At 43.1% G+C, this 16,853-nt stretch overlaps 1 protein-coding gene across 5 annotated transcripts in view; it reads left to right on the top strand.

The window, feature by feature from the left end:
• TDRD7 (tudor domain containing 7) overlaps positions 1-16,853 on the top strand; it is a 91,102-nt gene that overhangs the window by 57,555 nt on the left and 16,694 nt on the right. For 2 of the 5 annotated variants that reach the window (XM_053371195.1, XM_053371192.1), the window contains exons 3-8: positions 960-1,101; positions 2,192-2,399; positions 7,209-7,294; positions 9,333-9,550; positions 12,560-13,131; positions 15,936-16,122. In XM_053371195.1, coding sequence (XP_053227170.1) covers positions 960-1,101; positions 2,192-2,399; positions 7,209-7,294; positions 9,333-9,550; positions 12,560-13,131; positions 15,936-16,122 — 1,413 coding nt within the window. Of the gene's footprint in view, positions 1-959; positions 1,102-2,191; positions 2,400-4,958; positions 5,220-6,786; positions 7,012-7,208; positions 7,295-9,332; positions 9,551-12,559; positions 13,132-15,935; positions 16,123-16,853 lie in introns of those variants that run through there. The other 3 variants (XM_053371193.1, XM_053371194.1, XM_053371196.1) reach the window with 3 other exon arrangements.

Genomic DNA, 16,853 nt, shown 5'->3' on the forward strand with positions numbered 1-16,853 from the left:
ACTTAATTCGTTCTGGAGGTCCGTTCTTAACCTGAAACTGTTCTTAACCTGAAGCACCACTTTAGCTAATGGGGCCTCCTGCCGCCGCTGCGCCACCGGAGCACAATTTCTGTTCTCATCCTGAAGCAAAGTTCTTAACCTGAAGCACTATTTCTGGGTTAGCAAAGTCTGTAACCTGAAGCGTATGTAACCCGAGGTACCACTGTACACTATTTTATAGTGTGTAGCTGACCCGTATCTCTTACGCATTGGGTACACTATTATTGCACCTTACCAAATTAATGCTGTAGCAGTGGGAACCTGTGGTCCTCCAGTGCTAATGAACTCTCAACTCCCATCATCCCTGTCCATTGGCCATGCTGGCTGGGGTGATGGGAGTTGGAGTCTCAACAACATTTGGAGGACCACAGGTTCCCCACACCTGCTTTAGCACATTCTAAGCTTCATGCAGAGAGTCTGAGGTGGCTTTCAATGAGCAAGCATCTCCCATAAAAGTCATTGGTAAATCTGGGTGGCGCTGTGGTCTCAACCACAGAGCCTAGGGCTTGCTGATAAGGTCAGCGGTTCGAATCCCCGCAATGGGGTGAGCTCCCGTTGCTCGGTCCCTGCTCCTGCCAACCTAGCAGTTCGAAAGCACGCCAGTGCAAGTAGATAAATAGGTACCGCTCCGGCGGGAAGGTAAACGGCGTTTCCGTGCGCTGCTCTGGTTCGCCAGAAGCGGCTTAGTCATGCTGGCCACATGACCCGGAAGCTGTACGCCGGCTCCCTTGGCCAGTAAAGCGAGATGAGCACTGCAACCCCAGAGTCGTCCACGACTGGACCTATCGGTCAGGGGTCCCTTTACCATTACCTAAGTTTCATGCAGCGAGTCTGAAGTGGCTTTCAATGAGTAAGTATCTCCCATAAAAGTCATTGGTAAATCTGGCTCTCCATTTTTTGTTTCCTCTTTCTTTGATCAGGTGACCTGTCGTGCGGTCATTTGCCAGGAGACTGCACAGATTGCTCAGCTTGTTGCCTGCCAGAGAACTTCCCAAAAGAAAACGGGTCGGCAAGTGAACTGCAGCATGAGGCTGAAAAGAACAGCTCCATTTGCCTCGGTTGGTAAGTTTGTCAGCTGCAAAACACCACATGGGCATATGCTGAATTAATCAACTTCAAATTCATCACTTGCAGAGCTTCTCTATTGTTGTGATTCTGCTGACTGAAATAAACTACTTACACTCTTGAACAGTCATGTTACAGGGCAGTCTGGCTGACTATTCATGTGTGTCTTGAAACTGCACATAAGGAAACTAATATTGGAAAGCAAAGTAGGGACATAATATCTTATTGCAGAAAGACAATAGTCTGTGTGCTTTTTAACTGTTCTCAACAAGTTTAATTGGCCCTAACAACTCTGTAAGTTGGCTGTTATTAACAACCCCCTGTTTTTGAGTGGTGGGACCTGAAATACTACTCTCCCCGCCCCCTGAAAAAAGACTATATTGCATGAGCAAACATTAATATGCTGCTTTATACATAGTCACCCTTAGTTGTCTGGCTTAGTTATCTTTTGCATCTGTAGCGATCACACACAGGGCCCCCGGACGTTTGACGGTCTATTGACCCTGTGCCGCCTCTGCGATTGCTTTTTCCGCTGCCACCACCCCGTATCTCACGGGGACACATGGAGTCCAGTCAGTTGTTAACATAAACAAATAATCAAGTTTATTTTTAAATGCAGGAATAAGCTTATGGTTTCAGTTAGTTTTTCTTGACAGTTTCTTAATCTTAGTTCCTAACAACTTCAAAATGATTATTCCCAACTATCTATCTGACTCCACCTAACAATTCCTCTCACTCTCTCACAATACAACTATACCAACCCACTGCCTAGTCCTCCCTCTTCCTTTTTCAACTCCCAAACCTCACTCTCAACTCAACTAACTTCAACTCCCAAACCTCAACTCTCCACTAACTCAGCTTCAACAAAAACTTTCAAAACCTCCCACTCTAACTTTTATTCCCCCCTTGCATTCTCACTGGCCAATCACATCACACCTATTTTAACCCTTTCCTTATGACCCATCCTAGGAGGCAAACGCCACAGCATCTTTTTGGTAAACTTAAGAATTTACGTTGAAGTGCCCCAAACCATAGGTAATCTGAAAATGAGAGCTGACATTTTGTGTCTTGCATCATTGTATTGCAGGCAAGCCAAAGGGTACTCTGCGGAAGCCAGGATTCATGCATTTCACAGATGAAAGCAGGAGACCTGCACTCCCAGTGCTGAGAAGCAAAGGAAGCTGTGCTGTTGTTAGACAAAACATGAGCTCTGCATCGTATCCTCTGCCTCTAGAATTTGGAACCCCTCTGCAGAAAGAAGTCTTAAATCAAGGTCACATGACTGTGACAAACAGGTTAGAGTTCCTCTTGTTGGAAAACTTACTGGGTATAAACCAGCTGATTATTTGACACCACTCTAGAATCTCATACGTTCAGGGAGGAAATGGCCTTCTGATTGTATAGAAAACTGTCCTAAACAAAGCGTTAACATACACTGAAAAAACTATAGCACTATTTGAGAGAGCTATAGCACTCTTTTTGCCATCTTTTTGCCTTTCAACCCTGGGGTTGCTGCTCTTTATTTAAGTGGCCCACTTCTTTAAATCATTTTTTTTATTAAACGTTTTCAACGTAAAATTCAATGAAAGTCAAACTGGCCCATTTCTTGTGCTTTTAACTGCCTTATGAAAACTACAAGGGTAGGAAACAGAAGGGGGAAAGTGTGCCCAACAGTGTTGTAACTTTGTGTAAATCTTGAGAGATTTTGGCGGGGTGAAGGGGATGCATGCAGAATTGTGTCTGAGCATAGTAGCCTGTTTAAAATGGTTATGACTTATTACATCACTGCAAAAACCCTAGATACAACATTGTTAGTATTAATTATTTATATACCACATTTTCTACAAATTTATACTCGGAGTGGTTAGTCATGACAGCAAGGTTACATCATGTGTATCTGTGTGTGTGTGTGTGTGCACACACACACTTAGTCTTTACTAAGCAAACATCCATAGGACCTTTGCACGCTGACTCACCTTTCTCACTTGCCTCAAATTCTTCGATGTTCTTCACCAGAGGGAATAAACTAATGAATGTTTAAAGCTGCACCAATAACAAACCTTTAGTTTTTCATGCCTTCTCTCTCCTGTTCTGCAGCACCTTTTGCACACAAATCCCGATGATATGTTACTGTAACTTTGAGATGAATGAAAGGTTAAGACCAAGCCTGTCAGTTTGCTCATTCAGTTAGAGAAGGTTAGGTTCACTCTATGGATGTTGTACATATTTGAGTGTCTGCTTGTTGTTGCCGATCAGAAGGTTGGTGGTTCGAATCTCCGCAATGGGGTGAGCTCCCGTTGTTCGGTCCCTGCTCCTGCCCACCTAGCAATTCGAAAGCATGTCAAAGAGCAAGTAGATAAATAGGTACCGCTCTGGTGGGAAGGTAAACAGCATTTCCATGCGCTGCTTTGGTTCGCCAGAAGCAGCTTAGTCATGCTGGCCACATGACCTGGAAGTTGTCTGCGCACAAACCCCAGCTCCCTTGGCCTATAGAGTGAGATGAGCGCCACAACCCCAGAGTCGTCCGCGACTGGACCTAAAGGTCAGGGGTACCTTTACCGTTACATTGAATATGGAATTCTTGATGAAGACAACACATACTACCAGGAGTGACATACATGATTGTGGGAACCTACTGTGAAGTATTTGTGGGGCTCACAAGTTCCACAAGTTTATTTTTTGTTTTTCAAATTGAGCATCTTAGGATGCAGCACTTTCAACTGATATCAAACAATGGAGACATTTGCAACAATTTCAAGTTATACACAATATATTTTAAGTTTGTACAGTAGTTTTTATATGCATCATTGATATGCATTAACCCGAGGTATGACTGTACTAGTTTACTGAATTTAATGTATGCATTTTCATTAAACCAACTATATATATGCAACTTTTACACTTCTTCAGGACAAATACATGGCTAGGAAGACTGGGATATTTCATATGTATTTCCTAAATTATTTGCTAAAACTATTGAATTCACATTCACTGCAGAAAAAAAATTCTACACTTGGGCCAGTGATATTTCTCTTCTGCTTTTTTTAGCAGGATATTTATGTCTAGATCTACAGTATACATGAGTGAAATGGCCTGTAAAAATTATTGAGGAATTTGGGCATAGACAAATTTAAAATATTGTCAGTAGCCTGTATTGTGTTGTCAGCTGAAACAGTACTGCCCCGTTACTGCATCCTTAACAAGAAAGCGGATGGTTTTGATGCTGAAATTCTGCTGATTCAGTATTGTACTTCAGTGCCCCCACCCCAGCATCACTAATTATTCCTTTGACTGACTAAAATCCAACTTGGCAAGCTCAGCTGCTGTACCATCACTTCTCTTCATGCATTGTTTGTTGCTGTCATGGGTCATCAAATCATGAGTCAGATAATGTTCTTGCTTGGTCCATCATTTAGTTTATCTAAATTTCGGAATGGTTTGATTGCCTTCATAATCCTCCCATTGTGTTTGTAATGCAGGGCCAGGAAAAGTAGCTCATGAAAACTGCTTGTTAGATTTCACTTCACTTTTCAGGCAATTATTACATCCCAAAACCTCTCTCGTCAAGAGAGAGAGAGAGGTTTTGTCATCAGACTTAATAATAATACGGAGGGGAGAGGAGGGAGATCAGTTCTTCAAGGTCAGAACAGAGAAGTGACCTATATAAGGGCATGCATACCCGGATGGGGCCAGGCTGATCTTCCCTCGCTGCTAGAGTTTGTGGTTGAATAGTGGTTGGTGACTTATGTGCCTTTGGCTGACGGATGGGGCCAGAATGTCCCGTCTCTGCCCACCCCACCCACTAAGCTGCTGCATTCAAAGAACTATTGACAGTTGGAGCTTAGTATTCTTTCTAGTGGAGAGGGAAGGTGGGAGGCAGGGAGTGCCTTCTGGCTGCTCCTAGTCTGGACCATAGATGGGACCACCCTGGTCTCCCCCCTTGCCGCAATGTTCTTCTGGCAGGCAAGAAGAAATAGACCGTCTCAGTGGGTCTATGTTCCCCTGGGCACTCCCAGACTCCCCCAACTTACCTTTCCTTTGCCTCTGCAGTCCCAGGCCAACTTTGGCCCATTTGCCTGGGGGAGTGTGTTTAATGGCCCGAGACTTTTGAATAGGTAACACGTCTTCATTGAGATGAAAAGTTTATTCATTCAGTCAGTCTAGAGTCATGAATATAGATATGAGAAGGAATAATAGGATGGAGCAGATGTGGGTGGAACTTTGTTAGGTATGCACTATTATGGCATGAAACATGGAGTGCTTGCTTGCCCTTGATTCCCCAGTTAATTCCTCCATGATCAGGCTTCATTGTTGCATACGCCACAGAACGAGTGGTATTGACCATGTGGGACATACCGTATTTTCCCGTGTATAAGACTAGGGGTTTTTAACCAAAAAAATAGGTTTAAAATTGGGACTCGTCTTATACACGGGTAGTGCTGAGGGTTGTTTTCTTAATCTGGAGTCCCCAAAAATAGGGGGTCGTCTTATACACAGAAAAATACGGTATGTTTGAATGCTCTCCCGCAAAATGTCCCGGCAAGCAGATTTAAAACAAGAAGGAAAGGAGCCGGTTCAAATCATTCTTATACAGCAAGTTTCCCATGGATATGGCCCGTGTATTTATTAAACAATGTTGCAAATTTGACCACTAAGCCAAGTTACAAGTCAATAGAATCAATTTATACTCGTTTCATTCTTTTCATTCTTCTTTCATTCTTTTGCCCAGGCCTTCCATATGTATTCTTTTTTACTCATGAGAAGTTCTTGTTTAAAATGTCTCCTTTAGGTCCTTTTTTTTTTTTTAGACAAGCATGTTGTGAGATTCACTGGACAAAAAAAATATACAAAGAAAATACATTTTAACTTGACATATCTGGTAGAAGCCAACCATTCAGCTTTGAGATTAAAATGTAGCACAACCATATTTATATTCAGGTTATTTAATGCTAACCAAGTTATTCCTGAATTTGTCCCATGATACTGTTTTGGGCGAGCTGGACCCACTTTCCGTGATCCTTGTATGAGGAAGTTCAAGCCTGGGTGCCACAAATGAAGTATTGGCAGCACTAGGCTTCCAAAAAGAAAAGGAGTCCCTATTGCTCCCTAAGAAAAATGCAAAAATAAGAGTTGGATTTTTATTAGCCCTAGCCAAAATAGTCAGTAGATTCCCTAGAAAAACTCCGTGTTTAAGCAAAGCAATGAAATGCTGACTTGCTGTTTAAGTTGCAGTGAGCAATCCTAAAATGGCATGTAAAAGGAGATATCACCTAGTAGATCGCAATCTAATTAAGTCTGCTATGTAGGTCTCAGATTGCATTTGGAGCTGCTGTGACAATCACGGCTGAACTCCCCTTTTTGAAAACATGCAATCTGGCACTCACCCAGAGAAGGCTGGAGGCTTGACTTGTGGAGAAGTGAAAAGCCTTTCTTTTTACCTTTTAGTTGGCCCTATTAAAGCTATCCCCAGCTGTGGAATTCACCTAAATTGAGCCATCTAGTGGTGAGATATGTTTTGTTTGTGAAGGTAATAAATGCCTCTCAAATACAACCTTTCCTGTAGTGGATTTGCTGTGTTAGTAGCAGATTATAAACTGTAAAGCAGTTTCAGAAAGATGGAATCTCTGGGGACAGTGTCCAGCACTTATGCTGATTTCAGTAGACTTACTCAGTTTATGCTTGTGGATCTTAACCATTGTATCTGCTATGGGTCTGTTGGAAGGAAATATTGTAGCTCAAAAGGACAACTTGACAAAAGCCAGGTATAGAAGTGACTTTTCAACAACTTTGTATGCAAACAGACCTGTTCCAATGTGCCTATTTTTCAGTCTACAAAATGTGCTGCCAAATTTTGTTGATTTTGCTAGAGAAAGGAGTCGATTTGCAGTTCTGGCTTGCAGAATATATGTGAGTTTGCCATCCATAACAGCTTCACATAGAGTAAAATGGTTCTCTTTTATTTAATGGGATAATTGTCCGTAAGCTTATCTGTACAGATACAAGGACATGGCAGTAAGCAGATGCTTTTACTTATATTGAACATATTAGCTTGTACTTTTGAAAAGTGCAAATCAAATCATAGTAGTTTGCTTTGGGATTTTTAGGCTTGATAGAAGAGCAACACTTCCACCACGATTTCAGAAGGAGCTTCAGGGTCACCCGTCAAAAAACGTACCTGTGGACTTCAATGGTATGTTACCAGAGGGCCACAAAGCCTTGACTGCTAAGCCAAGCCACACTTCATGGGTGGGCGGGTGGTTTTATGTATTTAAACAGAATTCATGGTAAAATCAAATTTTGGTGTTCATGCAAGCAGTTCCATTGGACATAATTCTGCTCTTAATACCTAGTAAGAAAATACATAACTTGGCAAGGTAATGTAGACGTGGATTATCAACCAAGTAAACATTTCCTAAAAGCACCAACAGTGTCAGTATATACTTCTTAGACTGCTCCTGTGCTCAGTTAGTTAGGTGTAAGCTCATTTAAACTTGTGGTTTACTTCTGAGTAAACATGAATAGGATGATGCTGTAAAGGACATTGTTAAACAAATGCTTAAAAGACTGTCCGTGCAGTTGGAACACAACCTTTGCACTGGTAATTAAAAGCCAAAGTATCTTTCCAAAGTATTATGATTGTAAAATGTTTGCTCATTGTGAGCACCATCAAGAGAGAGAGAGAGAGAGAGAGAGAGAGAGAAGACCCTTGCCCAACCCTGCAATATTAGTTTTCTCATTCACCTTTTTAAGTGGCTAGGTGGTTTCCTTTTCGTTTCGTCTAGCTATACTTGAAATATCTCAAAGCTCAGTATGAACTGGGATTGAAAATACTTGCAAGCTCAGATAAAGAAATGAAGCCCAAACATATTTCCTACAAACTTGATATTTACCGTATTTTTCGCCCTATAGGACGCACTTTTTCCCCTCCAAAAATGAGGGGGAAATGTGTGTGCGTCCTATGGGGCGAATGCAGGCTTTCGCTGAAGCCTGGAGAGCGAGAGGGGTCGGTGCGCACTGACCCCTCTCGCTCTCCAGGCTTCAGGAAGCTCTGCGCAACCCTTGGGAGACTGGCGCGACACCGGTCTCCCAAGGGTTGCGCAGAGCTTCCTGCATTCCAAAGCCTGGGGCGCGCTGAAGAGCGCGCCCGGGCTTCGCGCAGCTCTCCGCAAGCCTGGGGAGACCGGCACGACTTCCCGCCGGGCTCCCTAGGCTTGCGGATAGCAGGCTGTTCTGGGGGCTGGGGTTGGGGGAAGCTCGGGCTTCCCCCGCGCCAGCCCCGCGCCTGGGGGGAAAATAAAATAAAATTTCTTTATTCCCCCCCCCCAAAAAACCACTAGGTGCGCCCTATGGGGCGAAAAATACGGTAGCCTGGTTAGTTTCCCTATTGTGTCATCATCTTTAGAGCGTTCACTCCAGGGAGAGACAAAGGAAGGAACCTTTGACAGAGCAGGAAAGAACAGTTGCCATGGTGATGGTTGCCAGTATATTTTTTATGTTAAGAGGATGCCCAGCACAGAGAACTCTTCCATAGCCATCTTCAGTGTAGTGTCTCAAACATACTGTTGTTTATATGAATATGTTAACAGATTGAAAAATTTAAGCCAGTGTTAGACTATTTAACATTTGTATATTTTATATTTGTATATAACATTTGTAGCTTTTATATTTAATGTTTAATATTGTAAAAGGAAAGTTTTAAAAAGCTAGCTACCAGCTTGGAGGATTCTGGTAAGATTGTCATCGCCACCAACAAAAAGGGATTAAGCTAGTTGCTACAGTGGCGCTGTGGGTTAAACCACAGAGCCTAGGACTTGCCTATCAGAAGGTCGGTGGTTCGAATCCCCGTGATGGGGTGAGCTCCCATTGTTTGGTCCCTGCTCCTGCCAACCTAGCAGTTTGAAAGCACGTCAAAGTGCAAGTAGATAAATAGGTACCGCTCCGGCGGGAAGGTAAACGGCGTTTCCGTGCGCTGCTCTGGTTTGCCAGAAGCGGCTTAGTCATGCTGGCCACATGACCCGGAAGCTGTCTGCGGACAAACGCCGGCTTCCTTGGCCTATAGAGCGAGATGAGCGCGCAACCCCAGAGTCGGTCACGACTGGACCTAATGGTCAGGGGTCCCTTTACCTTTTTACAAATGTTCTGCTGCTGGACTAGAACAATGGCTTTACCTTGTATCCTTTTAAAAGAAGAAATGCTGTCTTCCAAAAGTTTGTGTTCTTGCTTTTCAGAAAATGCAAAAGAAATGAGACAACTCGTGCCACTTCAGCCTTCTTATCCTTCAAATACCGATATATTTGAGATTCAGAGAAGAATTAAAGAGATTCTAAATCGATGCAGCAATGGAATATGTTTATCAAAGTTACCGTATGTGTACAGAGAGACTTATCGGGAGGACTTAAATACAGCCTTGCTCCCTCAGTTTGAGAACTGGCCTCATGTTTGTGTGGTAGGTGTCAGCTTTTACCAGAGTGGATAAGAACTGGTTTAGACAAATCCCATTTCTTGGTTTGAATAATATTTTTTTTAAAAAAAAAAAAACAGGTATACACAATATCTCATTAAAAGTGGGTTTAACTGCAAATTTTAATTTAATACAAAAAGGGCCTACACAATCCCAGCTAAAATATGACTCTCAACACTGAATTAAATGTTGCTTTTCTATGTGAAACCAAGAATGGTGGCCAACTGCTGAGGTTAAGCAATATAAATGATGCTAAGGCTGCAATCCTCTATTATCTAGCTGGCCACAAAGGATCTGTGGAAGTTTCCTAGTTAAACAGATACAAGCTCAAATACTTAAGTTTGTGTTAAATCCTAATACAGCCCAGGAAGACATATAATTCATTTTGGATGTCTGTTTGACCCCAGTCAAGAAAGCAACTTGGAAATATCCCATTTTCCTTTTTGGCTAATAAGTACTATCCTTGCTTCTGGAAAGTTCTAGACACTCGCTTTCCCCCCAGTTGTAGACATGTTTACTCAGAAGTCAATCTCACTTTATTCACTGGGATTACTTCAAAATGAGTGTGCATAGGATTGCAGCTTTACGCTTCAAGATTTTTTCATGTGCAAAGAGGAATAAAAGATGTATGCGGGTGTAACTTTGCCACGTGAAGGCTTTGTGGGTTGTATAGCCAAAGGGCTTCAGGTGTGTTCCTAGGGTTGTATAAAGGCTTTATTCCCCCCCGCCCGCCCCCCCGTTCAGGCATTCAGTTCACACAATCAGCTGTTGGGTGGAGGGGGAGAGCAGGGCTGCATCCACTGGTTCTGTTCTGACCATACGTCAGCTGTATATACCGTATTTTTCGCTCTATAACACGCACCCGACCATAACACGCACGTAGTTTTTAGAGGAGGAAAATCCGTAGGCATGCCACCCGTAGGCATTCCCGCCATAACACGCACAGACATTTCCCCTTACTTTTTAGAAGGAAAAAAGTGAGTGTTATGGTGCAAAAAATACGGTATGCAAAATTACGTTGTTTTTAGAATATGTAAAGATGGTTTTCTTGTGTTCAGAAATGTTTTTGTTTTTAAAACCTGTGTTTCGTTCTGTGTTCATCTCGTGTTTACCACTTTGACGGCTTTATGCTGTTAATAAAATGGTTAAATCAGCTAAATTTGGCAGTGAACGTTTGCAGAGGGGTGGCTGCTTCTTATGCGTAGGAGGCTTGTAGTGTGTCGTCATGTTTGTGAAGGGTTGTACTCCACAAGGAAAACCAATGCAGATAAAGCGGACACCCATGTGGACCTGGGAGGATGGGGGGCAGAAGTTGTGCTCCTTCTCTCCTGCTCCGTACAATTATTTGTGTGACTTGAATGCCTGAAGTCAGTTTCAGTTGCATGCTAAGTTAATGGCTATAGCCACTCTGTATGGACAGTTGTTTTTTAAACAGTACATTTGGAAAGGAGACAGTAATTGAACAAATCGTGTTTACATTTTTTATTTGTTTTTAGAAAATGCATCCGTACTTGCTTTTCCAGCATATCTAATGCTACTCCTGGGAATAATCTAAAAATAGCACTAGCCTATAATCTGCAGCAGGGGTAGACATTGTGGTGCCTACAATTATTGTAGACATCACCCCTCTCATCAACCCTGGTTGTCTCTGGCCATTGGCAATCCTGACTGTGGCTGATAGGCCTTGTAGTCCAAAAGCTATAAAATCATCTATTGACTACCTTTCATCTATTGTAAGCCAGTTTCAGACTGTTCATTTTGAGTGCTTTTCCATTTTGCATGCAATAAAGGTAGACTTCACCCTCATTTAAAAATGCTAATCAGAATGCATATATGAGCACACGTATGGTTTTCTGCTCTTACATTTGCCATTATACTCTTAAATAGATATAATAAATGTTATTTATAAGTAATGTATCAGCATGTTGACATACCAGCCAGTTTGGGTGGAATGCAGATAAGCTATATTCTTTTTGCTTTCATCAGTCTGTAGCCGTACTGAATACTTCTCAGTTCTTAAAATACGTGAGCATCTTAGGACAAGCCTAAGCACACTTTCAAATATTCCAATCATCTGCTCATTTATACCCAAATACACACAGGTCCCACTTCCCAAACGCAATGCGTTCCCGGGAAATGTTCATAACTCACATAATGAGTCCACAATTTCCATTGGTTCCTATGGGAACATTTCTAATTGGGGATTTATCCAATCTCTCCCCCTGTCCTTTCTCCATGGTTTCTTCCTGAAACAGCTATAGCCGACCAGCAGAAGAGACAAAGGAAAACTTATTTATCCGATCTCTCCTAGTCTTTGATTTGTTCAATCTCCCTTCTCCCCTCCCCCCCCCCGCATGGTTTCTTCCTGAAAATGTCTGCCACTGGCCAGCAAAACACAAGCAAGGAAGTGGGCAAATACTGGATGTTCGGATAGCTGAATCTGTGGAGTGTATTGCAAAGTTTGGGCATAATTCTTTGTTTGGATAAGTGAATTTTCACATAGTGAGAGGGCAAGTAGCAGGACCTGCATGTAAATACATGTATGAATAACAGCAAGCTTCAGTTGTTAAAGATAAGCAATGTTTGTAAGTGGGACACCTTGAGCAATTGAACAGTGCTTGACCATGAGCCCCACCTACTTTCATAAGGGTGAGATTAGTCCTGTTTTAGTCCTGGAGATCTAAAACTAAATCAGATCCAACCACAGTTGGAAAAACACAGTAGAAATTTTTTGCTGTTGAGATGAAACAAACCTGTGCTAATTTGACATGGTTTTTAGTATGGCTGCAAAAAACAAAGCTGTTTCATGTAGGGGTGAGTGAATGTGATGAGGTGGTGAGAAAACAAAAGGTTAGTCAAAACCGATGGCAGTCAGTGTACTTAGAAGTAAATGGCCTGTCTACAGACACGTGTGGAAACCACTTTTGAATTGCCCGCAATGCTCCAATTCAATAACGTAGCTGTTTTTGTAACCCTCCTGCTTTCTCTCAAAAGACAGAGAAGGTATGTTCTGGTGGCCTTAGGGATATATTCCTCTACCCTGCTGCAAAAACACAACCTTTGGTGAAGGGTGTCTCAAGCCAAGAAGGAAGCCTTCAGCCCCCCTTAATAAAACAGACTGTAGAGACCAAAGTAGATGCGCCCCAGGAGGATTTCAAGCAGAGAATTGCCGCCATCTTGTTAAAATATTCCAATGGCCTTTGGGCGAATGCTCTCCCCAAAGTCTATGAAGACACATACAAAGCACCATTACCTCAGGATATTCTGAAAAGTCTTGACGCCCTCTCAGATATATGTTCAGTGGATTACATATCTGGCAACCCCAAAAAGGCCATTCTCTATGCAAAGTCGAAAAAGCACATGGACGAGAACCAGAATGTGACTGGCAAAACCCACGCAAATGAAGTTCTAGCGAGACCAGCCGAGCAGCATCCCACCACGACCAAGCACGAATCCCAAGAGGAGTATTCAGAGAACATGACCGTGCCTCCGTTAATTATCCCAGCAGAAACATCACCATCTGTGCTGGTGGTGGAACTGAGCTCAACAAATGAAGTTGTTGTCAGGTAAGATTACTGTCCCGGTCTTCCCTAATACTCCTGTAGTAGTGCAATGGGGTTATCTCTTCAACTGTCAGCACACCAGCCATTCAATTGAAGGAGAACAGATTAAGAAAATGAAAAATCTAAAGATTTACTCTGATGTTCACTTTAAAAATACGGTCTGACAGCACCATCTTGTGCATGTCTGCTTAGAACAAAGTCTCATTAAGCGTGTATTGGAGTGCACACTCCATTTGTTATCAACATATTTAAGCTTAAAATCTCTTAACTGAACCGAGGGAGCCTTTTCTTCACGAAAGAGTGGCCAGAAGCCAACTTCTGAGGTTAAACATTGCAAATGACACAAGTATTTAATAGTCCCTTGGTCCAGTAGGAAGTTCATAAGTATGAACTTCCTATTGGACCTAGGGACTAGTAAATTCGAGGATGTAGATGACACATTCCTATATTGTGGCAGGATCCTCCACTGAGCCCATAAGAGTTCAAGGTTGTGTTCTTAGCCCTCAGACTATCTAAAATGTGTTCAATTGTGAAATTACTATTATTTATAACTTTACCAACCAGGACAATGGACAATTTACTTGTTGAAACTTTTTTATTCAGCAACTACCATGTCTTCTCAACATTTATTGGAGCTCAATCCCATGCATATTTACTCAGAAGTAAATTCCGCTTTGTTCAGTGGGACTTTTTTCCAAATAAGTGTGTATAGAATTGTTTCCTTAGCCTTTGAGTAAGTGATTTTGCTTGCTGCACTTGCATGCCCACACACTACCTTGTCATGATGTAGACAAAGGGCACGCAAAGTATATGCATGTAAGCTCCACGGCCAAAGCATTGTGCATGTACATTACATAAAGGCTTTGCTTAGTTGCAATCAAATACATTTTGTTAGAGCTATTGGATAGTAAGTATGTGAAAGAGAAAGAGCTGCCATTAATTCACTTAATTTACACACTCTGCCTTGGCTCTCTTCTTTCGGGAAGAGAGGTGTCTCTTTTGAGGTGTCTGCCACATGCCGTTGATTTGCAAGTAGATAAATAGGGACCGCTTCCTAGCGGGAAGGTAAACGGCGTTTCCGTGTGCGGCTCTGGCTCACCAGAGCAGCGATGTCACGCTGGCCACGTGACCCGGAAGTGTCTGCGGACAGCGCTGGCCCCCGGCCTCTTGAGTGAGATGGGTGCACAACCCTAGAGTCTGTCAAGACTGGCCCGTACGGGCAGGGGTACCTTTACCTTTACCTTTTAATGACAGATTGGGACGTGGGTGGCACTGTGGGTTAAACCACAGAGCCTAGGGCTTGCCGATCAGAAAGTCAGCAGTTCGAATCCCTGCGACAGGGTGAGCTCCCGTTGCTCGGTCCCTGCTCCTGCCAACCTAGCAGTCTGAAAGCAAGTCAAAGTGCAAGTAAATAGGTACCGTTCCGGCTGGAAGCTAAACGGCGTTTCCGTGCGCTGCTCTGGTTCACCAGAAGCGGCTTAGTCATGCTGGCCACATGACCCGGAACCTGTACGCCGGCTCCCTCGGCCAATAAAGCGAGATGAGCACCGCAACCCCAGAGTCGGCCACGACTGGACCTAATGGTCAGGGGTCCCTTTACCTTTACCTTTAATGACAGATTGTCATAAGCCACTCTTACCTTGGGACAATTTGGCATACAGTCAAACCTTGGTTGTCGAATGTAATCTGTTCCGGAAGACCGTTCGACTTCAGAAACGTTCAACAACCGAAGTTTGGCTGCCGATCAGTTGCAAGAGCTTCTTGCCTGCAAGCGGAAGCCACTCCGGACATTCAGGTTTCGAAAACCAGAGCATTTACTTCTGGGTTTTCGGTGTTTGGGAGCTGAAACGTATGATAACAGGCATTCAGGAACCAAGGTTTGACTGTATCAACAATGGAGTCCATTACCTGCCTAGTGCACATTTGCTTTTGAACACTTGGACAAATTATGAATATTATTCCCCCAAAAAACCCAGCAGTAACAGAGTTGGTGTAAATATTGGGAATATGTGAAATCTTTCGACTCTTTGCAGTATAAATATTAAGATCAGACTTGCAGTGAAATTGAATTTGCACACACCTATGCTCTCATGTAGGGACACGGCTGGCTCTGTGGGTTAAACCACAGAGCCTAGGACTTGCCGATTAGAAGGTTGCCGGTTCGAATCCCCGCAACAGGGTGAGCTCCCGTTGCTTGGTCCCTGCTCCTGCCCACCTAGCAGTTTGAAAGCATGTCAAAGTGCAAGTAGATAAATAGGTACTGCTCCGGCGGGAAGGTAAACGGCATTTCCGTGCGCTGCTCTGGTTCGCCAGAAGCAGCTTAGTCATGCTGGCCAGATGACCCAGAAGCTGTACGCTGGCTCCCTCGGCCTATAGTGCGAGATGAGTGCGCAACCCCAGAGTCATCCGCGACTGGACCTAAAGGTCAGGGGTACCTTTACCTATGCTCTCATGTAATTCCATACATTCCTTTTTCAAGAAGCAAGAAAGTTCTAGGATTACACACTTCAGTTTAAGAGGAGATCTAAGGCATTAAAAAACTCACTTGTTCACAAAATAGCATGTAAACTGTCTTCCTTAATGTCTACACCAGGTATATGTATTCCGCTGTGTAAGCATGCACTCTTAGAATCTAGCCCACATACATCCTGCTCTAATCTGTTTCTACACCCTTTTTGCCTTAAAAGTATTTTGGGGTAGGGGAGATATGTTACATAACGCTTTGATTACGTAAACACTTTTGCACTTGTTACCACTTTTGTTGTTGTGATTTATACCAACTATCATTTCTGCTTGAAATCCTGTAGGTATGTGGGCAAAGACTATTCTGCTGCCCAGGAATTAATGGAAGAGCAGATGAAGGATTGGTATGGTCGGAACCCCTCAGGTTTGCAAATACAGTCTCCTAAAGTTGGACAGGTTGTTGCTGTGCCTGCAGTAGAAGATGCTTGGCTGCGTGCACAGATTACTTCGACAGACGGCAATAGGATAAAGGCAAGTGCTGTAGGTTTCTGTAGTAAAAATGGTGTTAAAATCAGATGAAAGTGCTGGTCTCTATCAGTTGATTGCGATAGCTGCCTTGGACACTTCTTACAAAGTGGGAAAGTAGGATAATATTTGCTTAAATAAATAATAATGATAATGTCTTCTAAGGATTTTTTTGGGTAGGTGAGGAGTGTTAAATTCTTCTAAGGCAAACTAATAAATGCAGCATTTGAGCTCTAGCAAATGACCAAGAACAGAGCCTTTCTGGGAGATCTCAGCATAGTAATACAACGCAGTGATTTTTTTGTTGGATTACAATTGCTCTCTTTAGATTCAGATGAAAATGGAGCTGTGGATCTTTTATATCTGGTCAAAAATGCTTTGCATCTACTGCTTCTGCTTACAAGCTTGTAGTTAGTAGTGTTTTGAGAGAGGATGGGTGGGGTCCGATGTTCCTACTGCAGTCAGCAAAACATTAGGGGTTTCAACTGACTCAGCCACCAGATGTATTTGACTTGCATCAGTCATGTGTATAAATTCAGAAACTGGCTAGGGAAGAGGATCACTGCTTCCCTTTCATTCCAGGATCCCCAATACCTGCAAAACGGGCCAGGGTGGCTGGAGTGATGGCAAAACCCCCCTCTCTCTCTTGTCAGCTGTCATCTAAGATGTTGATGCCAACCCCCTACCCCCGATGCATTGTTCAGTCCCTCTTGGCTTCTTTGAGTCAAGGAGCTGAA

Source organism: Podarcis raffonei, chromosome 17 (genome assembly GCF_027172205.1).
Source record: "Podarcis raffonei isolate rPodRaf1 chromosome 17, rPodRaf1.pri, whole genome shotgun sequence".
NCBI classification, from domain to species: Eukaryota; Metazoa; Chordata; class Lepidosauria; order Squamata; family Lacertidae; genus Podarcis; species Podarcis raffonei.